Source organism: Gorilla gorilla, chromosome 11, assembly GCF_029281585.2.
Source record: "Gorilla gorilla gorilla isolate KB3781 chromosome 11, NHGRI_mGorGor1-v2.1_pri, whole genome shotgun sequence".
In the NCBI taxonomy this organism is placed as follows: domain Eukaryota; kingdom Metazoa; phylum Chordata; class Mammalia; order Primates; family Hominidae; genus Gorilla; species Gorilla gorilla.
The window spans coordinates 105,969,141-105,987,818 of record NC_073235.2 but is presented as its reverse complement, the minus strand read 5'-3'; the positions used below and the strand labels follow the sequence as shown (position 1 = coordinate 105,987,818).

The 18,678-nt window shown below is 37.7% G+C and overlaps 1 protein-coding gene across 50 annotated transcripts in view; it reads right to left on the bottom strand.

The window, feature by feature from the left end:
• Positions 1-18,678, bottom strand: part of ABI2 (abl interactor 2) — a 130,765-nt gene that overhangs the window by 80,297 nt on the left and 31,790 nt on the right. For 49 of the 50 annotated variants that reach the window (XM_063695119.1, XM_019022354.4, XM_055379450.2 and 46 more), the window contains exon 2: positions 10,484-10,651. In XM_063695119.1, coding sequence (XP_063551189.1) covers positions 10,484-10,651 — 168 coding nt within the window. Of the gene's footprint in view, positions 1-3,093; positions 3,170-10,483; positions 10,652-18,678 lie in introns of those variants that run through there. The other variant, XM_055379461.2, reaches the window with a different exon arrangement.

The following is an 18,678-nucleotide window of genomic DNA, read 5'->3' as shown; positions in this document are numbered from 1 at the left end:
TTTTTGACCCCAAAAGACCAAGTTGCTTGGGCAAAGCTGCTTATATTTTATCATGACAAAATGCCTGTAAAATATTTCATTAATTTATTTTTATTAAATGCTCACATAAGACATACGAGTAAGAATGTATTGTAATTACAATCTTCTATTTGCTAACAGAGGGTGAATTTCTCCACATACACAGGTAATTAGTACACTAAAGCAAAATTTTTTAAACTGCAAGCTGCAATTTAGTGGTATGTAAGCAGCAATTATTTCAAATCAAATAGAACAGAAACATCAGACTGCATGTACACATAGTAAGGTAAAATACTGTTTCTTGAAAAGTCTGTTTATTATATATATAAATATATACATGAATTATGTGCTGAATACAACGTAAAAAATTTTTTTTCCTGTGTGTTGCAGTCAAAAGAGTTTGAAAAATCACTTCACTAAAATGGTTCACATCTCTTACCACCAATTCCTGGCTCAAGCAGCAATCAATAGACACATTTTTTGCTAACTCCTCCCCAGTCCCACTTCAATGTCCTACTTCAATTTCCCCTTTCTAAAAGAACCTGGTAGTAACAATGAAAAGATAATCATCATGACATTATAAAATACTGCTTTAAGAAATCTGAACACTGATCATTTATCCTTCTAAACTGCCTCAAGTATGAAGTAAGCCTGAAACAAATTCAAAGCCTCTTATTTCTCTACAACCAAGAGACCTTAAAAACAACAGGATCTATATGTTCCAGAGCTAACGAATGTATAAATGGAACATCAAATAAAAAACTAACCATGGTAGTAATCTTACAATTTTAAGTATTCAAGAAAAAAACAATCTCAGCCAGGCATGGTGGCTCACGCCTGTAATCCCAGCACTTTGGGAGGCCAAGGTGGGCGGATCACGAAGTCCGGAGATCGAGACCATCCTGGCTAACAAGGTGAAACCCCGTCTCTACTAAAAATACAAAAATTAGCCGGGCATGGTGGCAGGTGCCTGTAGTCCCAGCTACTTGGGGGGCTGAGGCAGGAGAATGGCGTGAACCCGGGAGGCAGAGCTTGCAGTGAGCCGAGATTGTGCCACTGCACTCCAGCCTGGGCAACAGAGCGAGACTCCATCTTAAAAAAAAAAAAAAAAAAAAAGGAAAAGAAAAAAAATAATCTCTAAACTTTTCTACGCATGTTAGGCTAATTATGAGAATAGCTTTCCTCTTCAACTGCTTGGGAAAACTGTAACAGAAAAGTTAAGTTTGCATATTAGTGATGATATTGGAATTCACTTAATTTTTAACTTTAGAGAAATGGAAATTAATCACATTTGGATTAAATTTTATTTTTATGAGACAGTATCTCACTCTGTCGCCCAGGCTGGAGTGGAGTGGCCCGATCATGGCTCACTGCATCCTCAACCTCTCAGGCTGAAATGATTCTCCCACCTGAGCTTCCTAAGGAGCTGGGACTACAGGCATGTTCCACCATGCTGGCCTAATTTCTCTACTGTCTGTAGAGTTGGGGTTTTTCCATGTTGCCCAGGCAGGTCTTGAACTCCTAAGCTCAAGTGATCCACCCACCTTGACCTCCCAAAGTGCTGGGATTACACGAGTAAGCCAATGTACTGGCCTTGAATAAAGTTTAGTGAGTCATTCTAAATCATTAAAAGTATGGGCTAGAAATATCATTTCATACCATCAAGTATGCTTCAAAAAACAAAATATGACACTTTTTTTTATAAAATGGGTCTTTGTCAGATCAATAAAAGGTTCATCAGATAACATAATCCTCAAGACATTGTTTTTATTCTCAGTTTTTAGAAATGTACTTAACTTATTCAGAAATGAAACTATAAGAGTGTAAACCTGAGCAGCCATAACAGAATTACAAGCTTATAGCTTCTATTTCACATCTGCATACTATAAATATACATTTTTTTGCAACAGGTTCTCACTCTGTCACAGAGGCTGGAGTGCAGTGGGACAATCATAGCATACTGTAGTCTTGAACTCCTAGGCTCAAGCATCCTCTCACCTCAGCCTCCTGAGTAGCTAGGACTACAGGCATGCACCACCATGCCCAGCTAATTTTATTTTTTGTAGAGATGGGATGTCACTGTGTTGCCCAGGATGGTCTTGAACTCCTGACCTCAAACAATGCTCCTGAATCAGTCTCCCAAAGTGCTGGGATTATAGGCATGAGCCACTATGCCTGGCACATACTAGAAATATTAATAAATCTCCGGAGAATGAACAGGGAGAAGTAATCTTCCACTTATTATTTACACTAACACACAGTAATATTTTATAACACGCACATATTTCTTGTTTGAAAAATTGAGACTTTAAGAAAGCATTAAAATATAAATTAGAAATCTGTTCATTTGATCTTATAGAGATGTGACTTGGTCTAGGGATTGGGGACATTTACATATTACCCACGTTCTCTTCATATACACACAAACACACACTTAGCCCAAACCCATAGACCATAACAGTTAAAAAAAAAAAACGAAGACCAATACAGTAAATAAAAAGATAACAATAAGCCTAAAATAAGGCGTCATTGTTATAATAGAGCAAAAAAATTGGCACTAAGCCTCCAGGAAGAGAAGGCAAAATAGAAACATAATGAGTTACAAGGAAATATATCAATTCATCAGGAAAGTGAAATGTTTCCCAGGATTAAATTCTTTAAAAATATATTTGTTGTTGCTTTTCATATCAAATCTCAGTAAAAACTGAAGGCATGTTTTTTAAACAGCGTAAGTATACAGAAAGTCAAAATAATTTAGTTTGGCTATATGATGTTTTTAATTGTCTACTTCAAAGAATGCCTACATCTTAGAAACACTAGGGGCAGGGTAACTCAACAGTGGCACTATTGACATTTTGGGCTTGATAATTCTTTGTTGTGGGCAGGGGTGAAGGCTGCTGTCTTGAGGATTGCAGAATATAGAAAGGAATCCAGGTAGATAACTGTAGCACTCCCCCACCATGAGATGTGACAACCAAAAATGTCTAACATTGCCAAATGTCCCCTTGGGGGCAAAACTTCCCTGGTTGAGAACCAAAAATCTATAGAGGAAAGACTAATTAGCTGGTCCCTTACCTCATTCAATCTCAAATTGCAATTGTTTCCAAATTTGGTCACAAAAGTCGACTCAAGATCAACGCCTCTAATTTGCCTAAGTATAGATATTTTAAGTAAACAACTTTTAAAAAACATCTATAATAATAAAGGTAATCTAACAACGGTATAATTTGCATTCTTGCCATCATACTACCACACGCGGTTGAACTGCAGTATTGCCTGTGGGCAGAAGAAAACATGCCTTTAGAAAATGGCTATGGTTCTATTTGGAGTTTGAATAATTTGACAGAGAGCACTAAATCTATTTCATAAACAAGCAGAAGATTCTCAGGTTGGTCCAGAAGATTCTAAGGTTTTCAGCAATCATCTGCTTCAATTTTTTTATAGCTTTCACTTGTAGAAAATAAGCATATTCAAATTAGGATAATAAACACTCCCTCCTCACATCTATCATGCAGCTTTAACATTCATAAATTCGTAGACAATTGTCAGTTGTAAAAGAAATTTAGGAAAGCTCCTGTAACATATTCTTAAATAAAATATGGCTACTATATTTTTCCTACATCAAATTCACAGCTATCAGTAATTATGGCGTTTGCCCTCATCATATTCTTTGACATTACAATGTCAAATTTCATTAAGTTAAATTTTGGAAGTACAAGTTCAACACTGATATTTAGGATGAATTTTAAAAGTAAGAAAAGTATTTCAAATTTATTCTGGGTTTTTTAAGTTACTAGTTATGTGACAATAAACCTACTTATTTAGAAGAGACCTCAATAACAGCACTCACCTGTGGCAAGTAAAAAATGTGTTCTGCTAGCAATCAAAGATGACCAAAACTAATTCAAATACACAATTAATATAATTATTGTTTGCTACAGATCCCATTAACCAAAAAACACACCAAGATATATCACTGCAATTGTGTAGGACTTAATAAACATCTATTCTCCCACAGTTCCTTATTAATTAGCTTCCCCATCCTTCTCACTGACATTGCCAAGCTGATCTTGCATGCTGCAGGCTTTCCCCATGACACTTCAGCCACACAGTGCCAAACCCAGGTTCCTTAAGGACACCTCTTATGGCCTTGAGATAATCATACTGACTCCCAGCTCCTTTGCAAGCCTGAGCCCCACTCCCACATCTCCCTCATGAACCCAAGCACATGCTCAGGCCACAGCAGATGACAGGAAGGTACTGTATAAAATATTTTGTTTTAGGATTATCCATGCATTGTCATTTCCCATTACCACAGATAACTGAAAGTTGACTGTACTGGATAGCACTACCTCAGTTAGCTGCCCATCAGTGTGGGAAAACATCTGCAATCAAACAGTTACAGTGGATTAACCCAACTAAATTGGGTGTTTTTAAATATGTCTCAATTTTTTTTATTAGAAAGCTAATGTTTCAAATAAACATTTAAATTACAATTATGCTTCAAATTATGTATCATTCATAAAACAAATTAGTTACTAACAGAGTAATTTTCAGTTTTTTTATATAAAGTGATATAAAAACTACATAGGAAATTAATTGGGAAGTATAAAAAGTCTACTTTCTATGCATAATTACGTATTGATAACCTTCAGTGTATCTCCTTAATTAAAACTGGAAATTCTTTTTTTTTTTTTTTTTGGAGACAGAGTCTCGCTTTGCCACCCAGGCTGGAATGCAGTGGCACGATCTCAGCTCACTGCAACCTCCGCTCCCAGGTTCAAGCAATTCTCCTACCTCAGCCTCCAGAGTAGCTGGGATTACAGGTGCCCACTACCACACCCGGCTAATTTTTGTATTTTTAGTAGCGACAGGGTTTCACTATGTTGGCCAGGCTGGTCTCAAACTCCTGACCTCAGGTGATCCGGCCACCCTTAGCCTCTCAAAGTGCTGGGATTACAGGCGTGAGCCACAGAGCCTGGCCAAAATTAGAAATTCTTAAGCAAGGCTATCTATATAAAGTTTTTTGTGTTTTGGGTTGTTGAGACAGTGTCTCACTCTGTTGCCCATGCTTGAATCCAGTGGTATGAACATGGCTCACTGCAGCCTCGACCACCTGGGCTCAAGTGATACTCCCGCCTCAGCCTCCTGAGTAGCTGGGACTACAAGTGTGCACCACCACACCTGGCTAATTTTTGCATTTTTTGGAGAGATGGAATTTTGCCATGTTGGCCAGGCTGGTCTCGAACTCCTGACCTCAAGGGATCCGCCTGCCTCAGCCTCCCAAAGTGCTGGGACTACAGGCATGAGCCACCACACCCAGCCTAAAGTTTTTAGACAGTAAAAGCTACCCTACTTGTTGAGTTCTTAAGGCCACTGCCTTTCAATACCTAGCTCGAGAAGAATTACTTCCAATTTTATATTATTTTATGATAATTATTTTCCAGCTCCTTTAATTGTTACCTGCTAACTAATTTAACACCTGGCCCAGTAAGTCCTACTCAGCCCTTGGGAAGGTGGGAAGAGCACTACTTTCTTAAGTTCTTTATGTTGCCTTTTGACCTTGCTTAATCTTTTATTCTAAGCCATGACAAACTTGAACGTGGGTAAGTACTGACTAATTTTACTAGCAAAGAAAAAAGATGGGCCTTGCTTAGAAAAATTTTAGTTTACAAACTGATAAGAATTTTAGTTTGAAAAGTGTTTTGCAAACTTTTTATTAAAAAAAACTTACCAGAAAAGGACACAAAATAATGGGCACAGTAAGCAACATTCATCCTTATAATAATGTTACACTATACTGACTTAAAGGTATGTGTACCTGTACAAGTATTCAGTAAAATTACGTTTGCTCTGATAAGTATATACTTAGGGGAAATAAATGTTAATTTAACTCCACTATCAGTTTGAAGATAAAAATTTTCATTTGTTTTAATAATATCCTTCCAAAGAATGAATAGGATAACAGCAACAAAGCTAGAGATGAAATTTCTTTAAAATTTACCAGCCCTAAAATACATAACATAATCCATGTTAAGAACCAACCCTAATACTGCCTTATAGATATGATGAATGTAGTAAAAATTAGTATACTACTTAATACTATATTGTCCTTTTAATAAAAAAAGTGTCTGATACTATATATTTCTAATCAATTAATATCTTGTTTTTGAAAACATTTGACATTTAGAAAGAGTGGGTTATTACTTTGTTTTGTTGAAGTATTTCTCCCCGATACAGAGTACAGTCAATGGAATTCCCATCCTCGGATTACAATTCAGAGTAATTTGGGAAACAGTTCAGTTACATTAAAGTAATAGAGGGTTGAGACCAGTGGACACAGATTGAGGTAAAGAGCAGAACCAACAGAACAGAACGGAAGCAAATAAAATCAAGCTCATTTGTGAGAATCGCAAAAATAAGGAATTCAAGATAGAAAACAGCTAAGAAATTATCTAAACAGTCCTACCTTACAGATGAAAAAACTTAAGTTCAAAGAAGTCAAATGTCACACAAGTCAGCAGAAGAGTCAGGGTAAAACCTAGATGCCCTGATCTTTTTCAGGCCAATCCTACTCAGCGTTCATTTTCGTTAAAACAGACGAAAGGGCTAGGAGGCTGAAAGGTGGTAAAGTTCTTACCCAGGCAATGGGGAAAAAAATACTAATGAGAAAAGAAACTCAATACCCTAGATAACTAGTATCTACTAGTCCTAAACAACTCTACCCTTACAACTCTTGAGGCTTATTGCCATTCCAATAAATGTGTGATCTTGTCTTTGACCTGACTGAACCCTCCATTCCTTCAACTCAATCTTCTCTACAAACTCTCAGAATCTAGTATTTTTGCCCAAGTTGCACAAAAATCTGGTCTCAAGAACCCTCTGGTTCCCTCTAGAAACACACAATATTTTCAATAATAATACAAGCATCATAATAAAATTTAACACTCAAACATCTGGAAAAAGTATTTTAGAGCAGGGGCTGGCAAACTAAGGCTCCATACCAGAATGTGGCCCGCTGCCTGCTTTTATATGGCCCAGAAGCTAAGAATAGTTTTAACATTTTTAAATCATTGTTTAAAAATACACACACAAAAAAGAAAAGAAAACGTAATTAAACTGTCTCTCAAATCTGTCCACATCTCTATCCTTACATGCAACGTCATCTCTCTTTGCTGGGCATGGTGGCTCATGCCTGTAATCCCAGCACTTTGGGAGGCTGAGGTGAGAGGATCACTTGAGACCAGGAGTTCAAGACCACCCTGGGCAACATCATGAGACCCCATCCCCCAACCAAAAAAAAAAAAGTACACACACACACATACACACAGAAAGAGAGAGAGAGAGAATAATAGGAGAATGACACCATACGTAGCCCACAAAACCTAAAATAGTTATCAACACATGGCCCACAAAACCTAAAATAGTTACCATCTGGCCTTTTATTTAAGAAAAGTTTGCCAACCCCTATTTTAGAGTATTTACTATTTGTTTTGTAAGCAGAAAATGTTTTCTTCTACACTAGAGAATAATATTCCAGTCTGAAGAATATCAAATAGTTTTGATATTCAACTGACTTTTTAAATAAAGAATTCTACCTGTAAACACAAGTAAAAAAAAAATTTCAATCCTTGAGGCAAATGCTAGAAAATACATAAATTTTTAAAATTACTCTTGTTTCTTAAATACAGCCTCTATCAGCCTATTTCTCAGACTTGATCCTTTATCCAACATAATAATTTATATTCTGTATAAACTTAACATCCACTGAGAATTGCAGATCTATTACCCCTCCAACTATTGCCCTCTAGACACTCAACTCTGAAAAAAGAAGGTTCGACGTATTCCTGACAGCTTTGACTGAGGCCTCTGTAATTTCTGGTTTATTAATCTCTATCCATTCTTCTGTTTTTTACTTAATCCATTAAGATAGCTTTAAAAGATAGCATTAATTGACCACATTAATTAAACGCCAATTTATATGATACTCCTGAAGAAAATGTTCTGAATAACTGAATTAATACATATACTCAAAATCTAGGGTGGCTGAGTATTCACCTTCCTCCTTGAGCTTGCTAACACTTTTCTACCAAAGTACTACAAAATTCTAAACAGAAAATAAATTATTATCCTTCATTGCTATTTGCTTGTTGTCATCATTTACCCACATAATCTCTCCTACTCTCCCCTAATGCCTAATAAAACTTGTTCCTCCTTTTTAGGAACTCAAATATACTAGTTTCTCTTCTATATTTGTTCTTTTTTTTAACGTTTCTTTTTAACATCCTTTGCTAATGCTTCAAACATGGAAAAATTTTAGGATTCTCAAGAATAGATCTTGAAATTCTATATCACATTAGCAATTTGTCAACCTCCCTCCTTCTACAGAAAACCAAGTTCAGGCCAGGAGTAGTGGCTCACACCTGTAATCCCAACACCTTGGGAGACTAAGGTAGGAGACTGCTTGAGCCCAGGATTTCAGGACCAGCCCCAGCATGATGGCAAGACACTGTCTCTACAAAAAAAAAAATTCAGCCAAGCATGGCACGTGCCTGTAGTCCCAGCCAGCTACTTGAGAGGCTGAGGCAGGAGGATCCCTTGAGCCCAGGAGTTCGAGGTTGCAGTGAGACGTGATTGTACAACTATACTCCAGCCTGGGAAACAGGGCAAGACTTTGTCTCTTAAAAAAAAAAAAATTTCATCTATTTCGTCATTTAAAATCCCATTGATTATTTCCTTCAGGAGGCCTTTCCCAACTGAAATTTACCTTACACTCATTAAAACGCACCAATTTTTTTTTAACTTAAGATACACAATATAACAAGCAATAAATGATATGTCTGCAGAAGTTTGTATAAAATGTGAAGAAACCCTTATAATGGCAAATTCAGATTTCAGATTAAGTAATAATAAGAAATCTCTCTAAATTGGTCCGACAAATTTTCAAAAATACCATATCTGATTTTATTATCTGGACTATATTTGGTAGTTATACAAATTTGCTAAACTTTAGACTCTCAAAGACGGTTAGTTCATTTGAAAAGAGCCCTGAACTCTCAAGACATTAAAAAAAATAATAATATGCACATTTAAAAATTACTTTTATTCCAAAATAGTTCTAATCATTTAGGTCTAAAAAGAGTGTTGAATAATAATCATTCAAATGACAAGAGTGCTAAAATAGAACATTTCAAAGATCTATTCAAAAAAAGGGAGGCAGACCAAAACCTTTATCATTTTTATATTTTTTAAATTGCATTTTACAATTTAATTGGTTTTTCACTGCAGTATTATTTTAAATGGCCCCAAAATATGGGAATGATTATGAAAGGTACAACATATACACGCAACATTATGCAGCCACTGAGAATGTTTATGAAGAACTTACAACATCAAGAGATTATGCTTGCTTTAACGCTAAGTTAAAAAAGCAGAACCCAAAATTTTATACCTATTCTATAACTGACTCTATTATAATCCTGGCTACTTTTTTTTTTTTTTTTTTTTGGAGACAGGGTTTCACTCTGTCTCCCAGGCTGAAGGGCATGTCATAATCACAGCTCAATATAGTCTAGACCTCCCCATGCTCAGATGATCCTCCCACCTTAGCCTCCCAAGTAGCTGGGACAACAGGCGTGCACCACCAAACCTGGCTAATTTTTGTATTTTTGGTAGAGAACAGGGTTTTGCTATGCTGCCCAGGCTGGTCTGGAACTCCTGGGCTGAAGCGATCCTCCCACCTCAGCCTCCCAAAGTGCTGGGATTACAGATGTGTGCCCAGCCCACAGTTACATTTAAAAAAAACTACTTACAGGAAAAAGGATTACAAGGAGATATACCAAAATATTAACAGAGAACAGCTTGGGAATTGGTAAAATGGTTTATTTTTCCACTTTTTCTCTTCTTTTTCTGGGTTTTCATGAGTATGGCTTTTATAATGAAGACAGATTAACATTTTTTAAAAAACTTTTACAAGCCCATGAAGTGATACACTTTTTTTTAAGTTATATATAATAAAAATAATTTCATAAGGTTTGCTAGTCTTTCCATTATTGCAGGTATGGTACCATCCCAGTAAACATAAATCCTACCAAAAGAAAAAAAAATTTTTGAACAAGCCACCAATCTATCAAGTTTATCTTTTTAAATTGATAAAGAAGTACAAAATCTGTTTTTAAAAAAAAAAGGCGGGGGAAAGGATGAAGTTTCATTATAGGGCTGATTATGTTACCATGACAACTGAGTTTTAATAAAATTCATTACGATTTACTTTCCTATCAAAATCACAGAGAAGATAACCATCCCACAAAAAGACAGAATCTAAAAACAACCTAATATTAAGTTGCTATTTTCCAAATCGTACATGTGAGTTAACTTACATAATAAAAGCTGCCAGCATTACAGATAGCCTGTGTTTATTATTAAGGGTTCCTCATAGGCAAATAGGAAAATATTGTGGTCTCACTTGTGAAATATGATTGATTGAAGATTCCATCCTTCGTAGCTGGGATGCCTGGATATCCAGCATCTGCAGGACATTGTTGGCCAAGGTGTTTATCAGATAGGCAACACTTGCTAAGGATTGGGTGGTGTAGGCTTTGGTTTCTTCTAGGGCTCTCTGCTTATCTGCTGACTGGGAAAAAAAACAAACCAGTGATCATTAGTTCAAAGATAACCCATTTCTAGCAAACTAACCTACCAAAAAACTCATCACAACGATTCTGCTGAGTTCACCACAAAGTAAAAAAACTAATCCACCAGAATTGAAAACTACTGGTATCACATAAACCCCAAACCAAACTATTGACTGAACTCACTAATGTTTTCATGTTGAATAGACACATCTTTGTACAGATGCAAATAAAACCCTAAAGCCATTATCTAGAAAATGAGATCCAATGGGCAATTTGAGCAGTGGCAACAAAGTATATATTGCTTGGAAAGGTAGCACTGATTTGAACGTATAAATTTTGACACACTTTCTTCTGCTTTTCTGAATTCCTCTTTTCCTTTCACTCTAATATGTGAAATGTGGCCATAACATAATGTCTGATTAAAGTGATAATAATGTTTAACCCTATAAGAGCATCCAGGAAAAAAAAATTTTAAGAAAAAAATTATAATATGATAAATAAAATGGTAATAATAATTATGATAAACTAAAAGTAATAAAAGGATCCTTCCTTCCCAAACATTATAAGTGTTATAACCCTAAAAGATGTAAATTGCCATGTTGCCCAAGCTGGTCTCGAACTCCTAGACTCAAGTGATTCATTGGCCTGCCTCAGCCTCCCGAAGTGCCGGGATTACAGGCATGAGCCACCAGGCCCAGCTAAACATTAAGTAATTTTTAAAATAAATTAAGTTGACACATGCAGTCAGACTCATTCTTCTTTTCCATTTTAAAATTAAGATTTCTATCCATTAATGATGTCTAAGAAATACTATGACAGTTTACATATGAACATGAAAAAACCAATATGGAAAAAAACACAAAAAGTAAAAAAATTTTAAAAACAAAAATAAACAAAGATAAAAATACAAATAAAGTCCTGTAAGCATTAAGATAACAGCCCCGGCCGGGCACTGTGGCTCACGCCTGTAATCCCAGCTCTTTGTGAGGCTGAGGCGGGCAGATCATGAGGTCAGGAGATTGAGACCATCCTGGCTAACACGGTGAAACCCCGTCTCTACTAAAAATACAAAAAATTAGCCAGGCGTGGTGGCGGGCGCCTGTAGTCCCAGCTACTCAGGAGGCTGAGGTAGGAGAACAGTGTGAACCCGGGAGGCAGAGCTGGCAGTGAGCCAAGATCATGGCACTGTACTCTAGCCTGGGCAACAGAGTGAGACTCCGTCTCAAAAAAAAAAAAAAAAAAAAAAAAAGATAACAGCCCCAGAAAACACGTAGCCTGAGAGAGAGAAATATTTTTCCTGATCTTGATCCCAGAGTAATAAAAAATAAAAAAAAAATACCATCACCTCAAGGGCTTCAATATTTCACTCTGAAGTTTTACAAGTTCCGCTACATTTGTAGCTTTAAATTATACAATAATGAAATAAGAAAAAGGTACAGACAAGAATATTCATGTTCACGAACTCATTTAATGATGAAAGAGAAAAAGCATGAGGCTGACTAAACAATACATTCATATAGTACATTAATGCAGTAACTTTAAATGGTATTACTATGCATTACTGCTATGTAAAGATATCTACAATATAACTAAGTGAAAAAAAGCTGGTTACAAAGCATCTTGAACATAATCATCATAATTCTGTATGTGCCTGTGTGTAAATACAAGCACAAAAAAAAGTCCAAAAAGCAAGCTCCAAAATGATAACCTAAGTTTTCTCTGAATGTTGGAAATAAAGTTGATTTGTATTTTTAAAATGTTTTCAGTATGGCTTAATTTTTTTTTTAACTTGGGCATGTATTACTTCCATTATCAAAAAGAGTAAAGCATAACGCTGGCCAGGCGTGGCAGTTCATGTCTGTAATCCCACAACGTTAGGAGGTTGAGGCGGGAGCATTGCTTAAAGACAGGAGTTCAAGACCAGCCTGGGCAACATTGTGAGACCTCAACTCCACAAAAGTTTAGAAAATCAGCCAGGCATGATGGTGGACCCCTGTAGTCCTATCTACTAGAGAGGTTGAGGTGGGAGGATGACTTGAGCCCAGAAGCCAAAGATGCAGTGAACCATGATCATATCACTGCACTCTGGCCTGGGTAACAAAGCAAGACCCTGTCTCTTGAAAAAAAAAAAAAAAAAATTAAAAAAATATGTATGTGCATTAATATAAAAGAATAGAAACTTTAAGTATTCTATCCTAGTCAACTATAAGGAATAATTATAAAGCATAAGAGGTCCAAAAGATTTTTAAATCTTTCTGAAGTGTATTTTACATTTGCATGCTCGTCAAGAAGTTATTTGGGGCTCAAGGGTCTTTTCTTGTTATTTCTAAGTTCAAGATGAAGTTTAAAGGACCGAGGTTGCCATTCGTTTATCTGCTCTACGGATAAGTCAGCGCAATGGTGGTTCAGTGGTAGAATTCTCGCCTTTCACACAGGAGACCCGGGTTCAATTCCTGACCCATGTACAAGCATCTTTCCCTGCCAGCCACAGTGGCTCACGCCTGTAATCCCAACACTTTGGGAGGCTGAGGCGGGCAGATCATTTGAGGTCAGGAATTCAAGAGTAGCCTGACCAACATGGTGAAACCCCGTCTCTACTAAAAATACAAAAATTAGCTGGGTGTGGTGACAGATGCCTGTAATCCCAGCTACTCAGGAGCCTGAGGCAGGAGAATCACTTGAACCCAGCAGGCGGGGATTGCACTGAGCCAAGATCATGCCACTACACCCCAACCTGGACAAGAAACTCTGTCTCAAAAAAAAAAAAAAAAAAAGATGAATGGACAAAGAAAATATGGTACAGGCCAGGTACGATGGCTCACACCTATAATTCCAGCACTTTGGGAGGCCAAGGTGGGCAGATCACCTGAGGTCAGGCATTTGAGACCAGCCTGACCAACATGGTAAAACCCCGTCTCTACTAAAAATACAAAATTAGCCAGGCATGGTGGCACATGCCTGTAATCCCAGCTACTTGGGAGTCTGAGGCAGGAGAATTGCTTGAACCCAGGAGGCAGAGGTTGCAGTGAGCCGAGATCGCACCATTGCACTCCAGCCTGGGTAACAAAAGCAAAACTCTGTCTCAAAAAAAAGAAAAGAAAAGAAAATATGGTACATATGCCCAATGGAGTACTATTCGGCCATAAAAAATAATGAGATTCAGTCATTTGCAACAACATAGATGGAACTGGAGGTCATTACATTAAGTGAAACAAGCCAGGCACAGAAAGATCACATGTTCTCACGTATTTGTGGGAGTTAAAAATTAAAACAATTGAACTCACAGAAATAGAGAGTAGAAGGATGGTTACCAGAGGATGGGAAGGGTAGGGGGAAAGTGGGGAGGTAGGACAGGAGGAGGTAGAGGGAAAGATGGGGAGTGGGGAGTAGGGGGAAAGTGAGAATGGTGGAGGTAGGGGTAAGTGAGAATGGTTAATGGATACGAAAAATAGAAAAGAATGAATAAGACTTAGTATTTGCTAGCACAACAGGGTGATTTCATAAAAAATAATTTCATTGTACATTTTAAAATAACTGAGAGTATAGTTGGATTGTTTATAATACAAAGGGTAAATGTTTGAGGTGATGGACATCCCATTTACCCTAATGTGATTATTACACATTGTATGCCTGTATCAAAATATCTCAGGTAACCCATAAATATATATACCTACTCCTATATACTCAATGAAAAATTTTTTTAATGTAAAAGTATTTAAAATACTGCCAGGTGCACTGGGCCACACCTGTAATCCCAAAAGTTTGTGAGGCCGAGGCAGGCGGATCACTTGAGGCCAGGAGTTCAAGACCAGCCCGGCCAATATGGTAAAACCCTGTCTCTACTAAAAATACAAAAAAATAGCCAGGTGTGGTGGTGTATGCCTGTAGTCCCAGCTCCTCAGGAGGCTGAGGCAGGAGAATCACTTGAACTCAGGAGGCAAGGCTGCAGTGAGCTGAGATCAGGTCACTGCACTCCAGTCTGGGCAACAGAGTGAGACCATCTCAAAATAAAAAAGTATTTAAAATATAGGCTAGGTGTGGTGGCTCACACCTGTAATCCTAGCACTTTCGGAGGCCAAGCCAGGTGGATCACCTGAGGTCAGGAGTTCAAGACCGGCCTGCCCGACATGGAGAAACCCCATCTCTACTGAACATATAAAAATTAGCCAGGCACGGTGGCCCACACCTGTCATCCCAGCTACTTGGAAGGCTGAGGCAGGAGAATAGCTTGAACCCAGGAGACAGAGGTTGCAGTGAGCCAAGTGAAGTGCCACTGCACTTCAGCCTGGGCAACAGAGCAGACTCAGTCTCAAAATAAATAAACAAAATAAAATAAATAAAATACCAGTAGAAAAAACAAAATAAAATATAGTAAAACTCAATATTTAAAATGTAGTGGGACCCAAAGGTAATACACTCCCAATTACATGAATGTGAATATAAAGCAACTACCCCCAGAACCTCCAAACAACATGACCTTATACTGCTATATTAGAAGTTATTAAAAGAAAATAAATATTCACAGTGAAAGTACAGGTTATTTTATCTAACATTATATATTCCTCTTATAATTAAAAACAATTTTTCAATATCATTATTTCATGCTTAGATGAAAAACAGACCACAACAGCACATTCTGGATGTCACATTATCTGTACTTCACTTGTTTCAGTACAAGAGTTTTTGCCACAACTGTGGATATGAACTAGCTGAGCTACTGCCAGAATAACTGAGATCACAGGAACTATGTCATCCAGGGTCCAGCATACAAATGAACTAGAAATATATTACTATGCTGATCAACTGCAGAGCTCTTTTCTTTCCAAACTGATCTGTCAACAGCAGAACTCATTAGAAATGTTTCCTCTAACAAACAAAAAATTATTTTTAGCTAAATCTCCTAAGGATTCATGAAGGACCACAAGGGAAGTAATTATTTTTCACTAGCCTTCCTCACTAATATAATACAATGACTCAAAATTTCGATTCCTGCAAACAGCACAGACACAGCTTTGAGAAAGGGTACCTCGCTCAATAAATGACACTATAAGACACAGGACATCATTCAATCTAGGCAAAAGGATGGAGAATGTCTACGTTAATGGCCCTTTTGAATTCTCCTGTATTTGCATAGAACAGTCATGTTTTAAGTAGAAATAAGGAACTGTCTGGTTGAAAACAGGTCATTCTTCATCTGGTTTTATTGCCATGTAACACAACAGGCTCTGCCTTTCTCCTTTTTTTTAGTTTTCATTCTGTTTTCCTTAGCATTCTGTCAACTTCTATACTGTCTCCTACAAAAAAAGAAAATTCAGTGCAGCAAACTGTCCCCTGCCAAGAAAAAATTCAGTGCAGCAAACCACCATTATAGAGAACTTTTTTCTTTTCTGAGACAGGGTCTTACTATGTTGCCCAGGTTAGACTCCAACTCCTGGGCTCAAGTGATCCTCCTGCCTCTGCCTCCCAAGCAGCTGGGACTAGAGGCACACACTACCACACCAAGCCAAACATTTTCTTGTTCAGCATCCATTACTGTTCTCTAGTAACAGAATTTCACTTTCATATGGTGATTTAAGCCCGAGAATTGACTCCCATCCCCTCAGGAAGGGACACATGACCCAAGCCTGCCAAAAGCACACCAACCTGTTGGCCACTGACAGGCTAAGGCACTGACTCAAGACAGGCCAACAGGAGACTTCTCTGGGACTTTTCTAACAGTAATGGAAAATTTTATTTCAAGCAAGGATTGCTGTGGCAGCCAGACACATATATGCAGATCTCCTTTCAAGAGAACATGCTTTACAAAGCACTGACAGCCATCAGCCACACCTGTGGAGCTAGTGCTCATGCTGAGGCCACGCTTCTCCTCAGTAATGTATTACTCTTGAATAAATAGAGCATAGGTCATCCTTGAAAGGGTAACAATTAGTTGTTACCCTAATTTTGGTCCTTGCTGATTTCATAAATGATATTAGCAACAGCATAAAAGTCAAAGGAGACTAAACAAGAGTCCCATTTAACTTTGTGTTGATTCAATGTTCTAAACTCAGAAGTTTCCTAATCTTGGAAAGCCATGTCCCTAAATATTGGTAGAATCTCTGGTTTGCCAAGCAAACTTCTTTTCTGCACACTGGGCTTCTCACTCATCATCTGTTGTTTCACAGCTAGGCCATATCTTGAGCCCCAGTTAGACTGATCTCTAGGCAAACGTCACTTACTAGCCTGAATCAGGTCATTCCCGGTATCTAAATTCTCCATTTTGCTAAACTGCTTCCTTAGCCTGTTCATCTCTCTCTATTCTTACCATCTCTGTCCTCCACTACTTACGCTGCTCTAATTCTTCTTACCTCATGTTTACAGTGCCTCAACTATTCTATCCCAAACCACCAAATTTGTTTCCCTTCATCATATCCCATTTCTCCTTTCCAGCTTCTCAAAAATCTAAGCCAAATAATCTGCTCCACCCAACACTTCGCCTTTTGTTTAAAGCATTCCTCATCCTCTTACCAATAAGAACCTTTATCATTGATAACCAACCTCACATGACAACACAAACTGTTTTTAAATTATTTTAAAGTGTTTTTTTTAATCCTAAAATAAAATAGACCACATTAACTAACTTTAAAAGGCCTTTAGGGTACAACTGCTTAATTTCTTTTTTTTTTTTTTTTTTTTTTTTTTTTGAGATGGAGTCTCGCTCTGTCGCCCAGACTAGAGTGCAGTGGTGCAATCTTAGCTCCCTGCAACCTCCACCTCCTAGGTTCAAGCGATTCTCCTGCCTCAGCCTCCTGAGTAGCTGGGACTACAGGCATGCACCACCACGCCCAGCTAATTTTTGTATTTTTAGCAGGCACGGGGTTTTACCATGTTGGCCAGGATGGTCTCAATCTCTTGACCTCATGATCCACCCACCTCAGCCTCCCAAACTGCTGGGATTACAGGTATGAACCACCATACCTGGCCAAAACTGCTTAATTTCTAAATATTCATTGCTATAGTCTGAATTTTTGTGTCCCCCCCCCCCAAAAATGTACATGTTGGAACCTAACACTGATGGTGATGGTGTTAAGAGGTGGAGCCTTTAGGAGGTGATTAGGCAGAGCCTTCATGAATGGGATTAGTGCCCTTATAAAAGAGGTCCAAGGGAGCTTGTTTGTCCCTTCTGCCAAATGAGGACACACAGAAGGCACCATTTATGAGGAACAGGTCATCACCAGACACCAAATCTGCTGACGTCTTGATCTTGGACTTCTAGCCTCTAGAACTGCAAGCAATAAATCTCTGCTAAGTTACCCCAGCCTAAGATATTTTGTTTTAGAAGGACCAATGAACTAAGACACATACATTTATATACTTGCACATATTTGAATATAACCTGTATATTGTCTAACTACAACAGATTTAAAAAATATTGATTCTTTCACATTAAGCAAAGTACAGATTTGGGATCTTTGTACATTCTACAAATGAGAGAAACTACAGGCTGAATACTCTAAACTAAGACATCACTCATAAGAACTCAAGTGAAAATGTAATCAGTGAAAATTCTATCAACTTGGGAATTAGAAGTCTTCAGTTCATATGAAAATGAAGGAAAATATAAAGATATATATAAAAAGACTGGTTATGTTATTTAAAAAAACCTTAATCTGTCATAGCAGATCACATTTGTCTCAGAAGCATCTTGATTAAAAAGGAAAACAAAATGCCTTCTCTCCATCCCACACCCCACAGTCTGACCTACACTAAGGAAATTCCAATACATTTGCCCATTTTAGGCCCACAGTGATTTTGTTCAAGCAACAGGACCATGACATAGATCCCTCCATGGATTTTTCTTTTGTTTTTTGTTTTTGGTTTTTGGTTTTTTTTTTTTTTTGAGACAGAGTCTCACTCTGTCACCCAGGCTGAAGTGCAGTGGCACGATATTGGCTCACTGCAACCTCTGCCTCCCAGGCTCAAGCAGTTCTTGTGCCTCAGTCTCCGGAGCAGCTAAGATTACAGACGTGCATCATTACACCCAGCT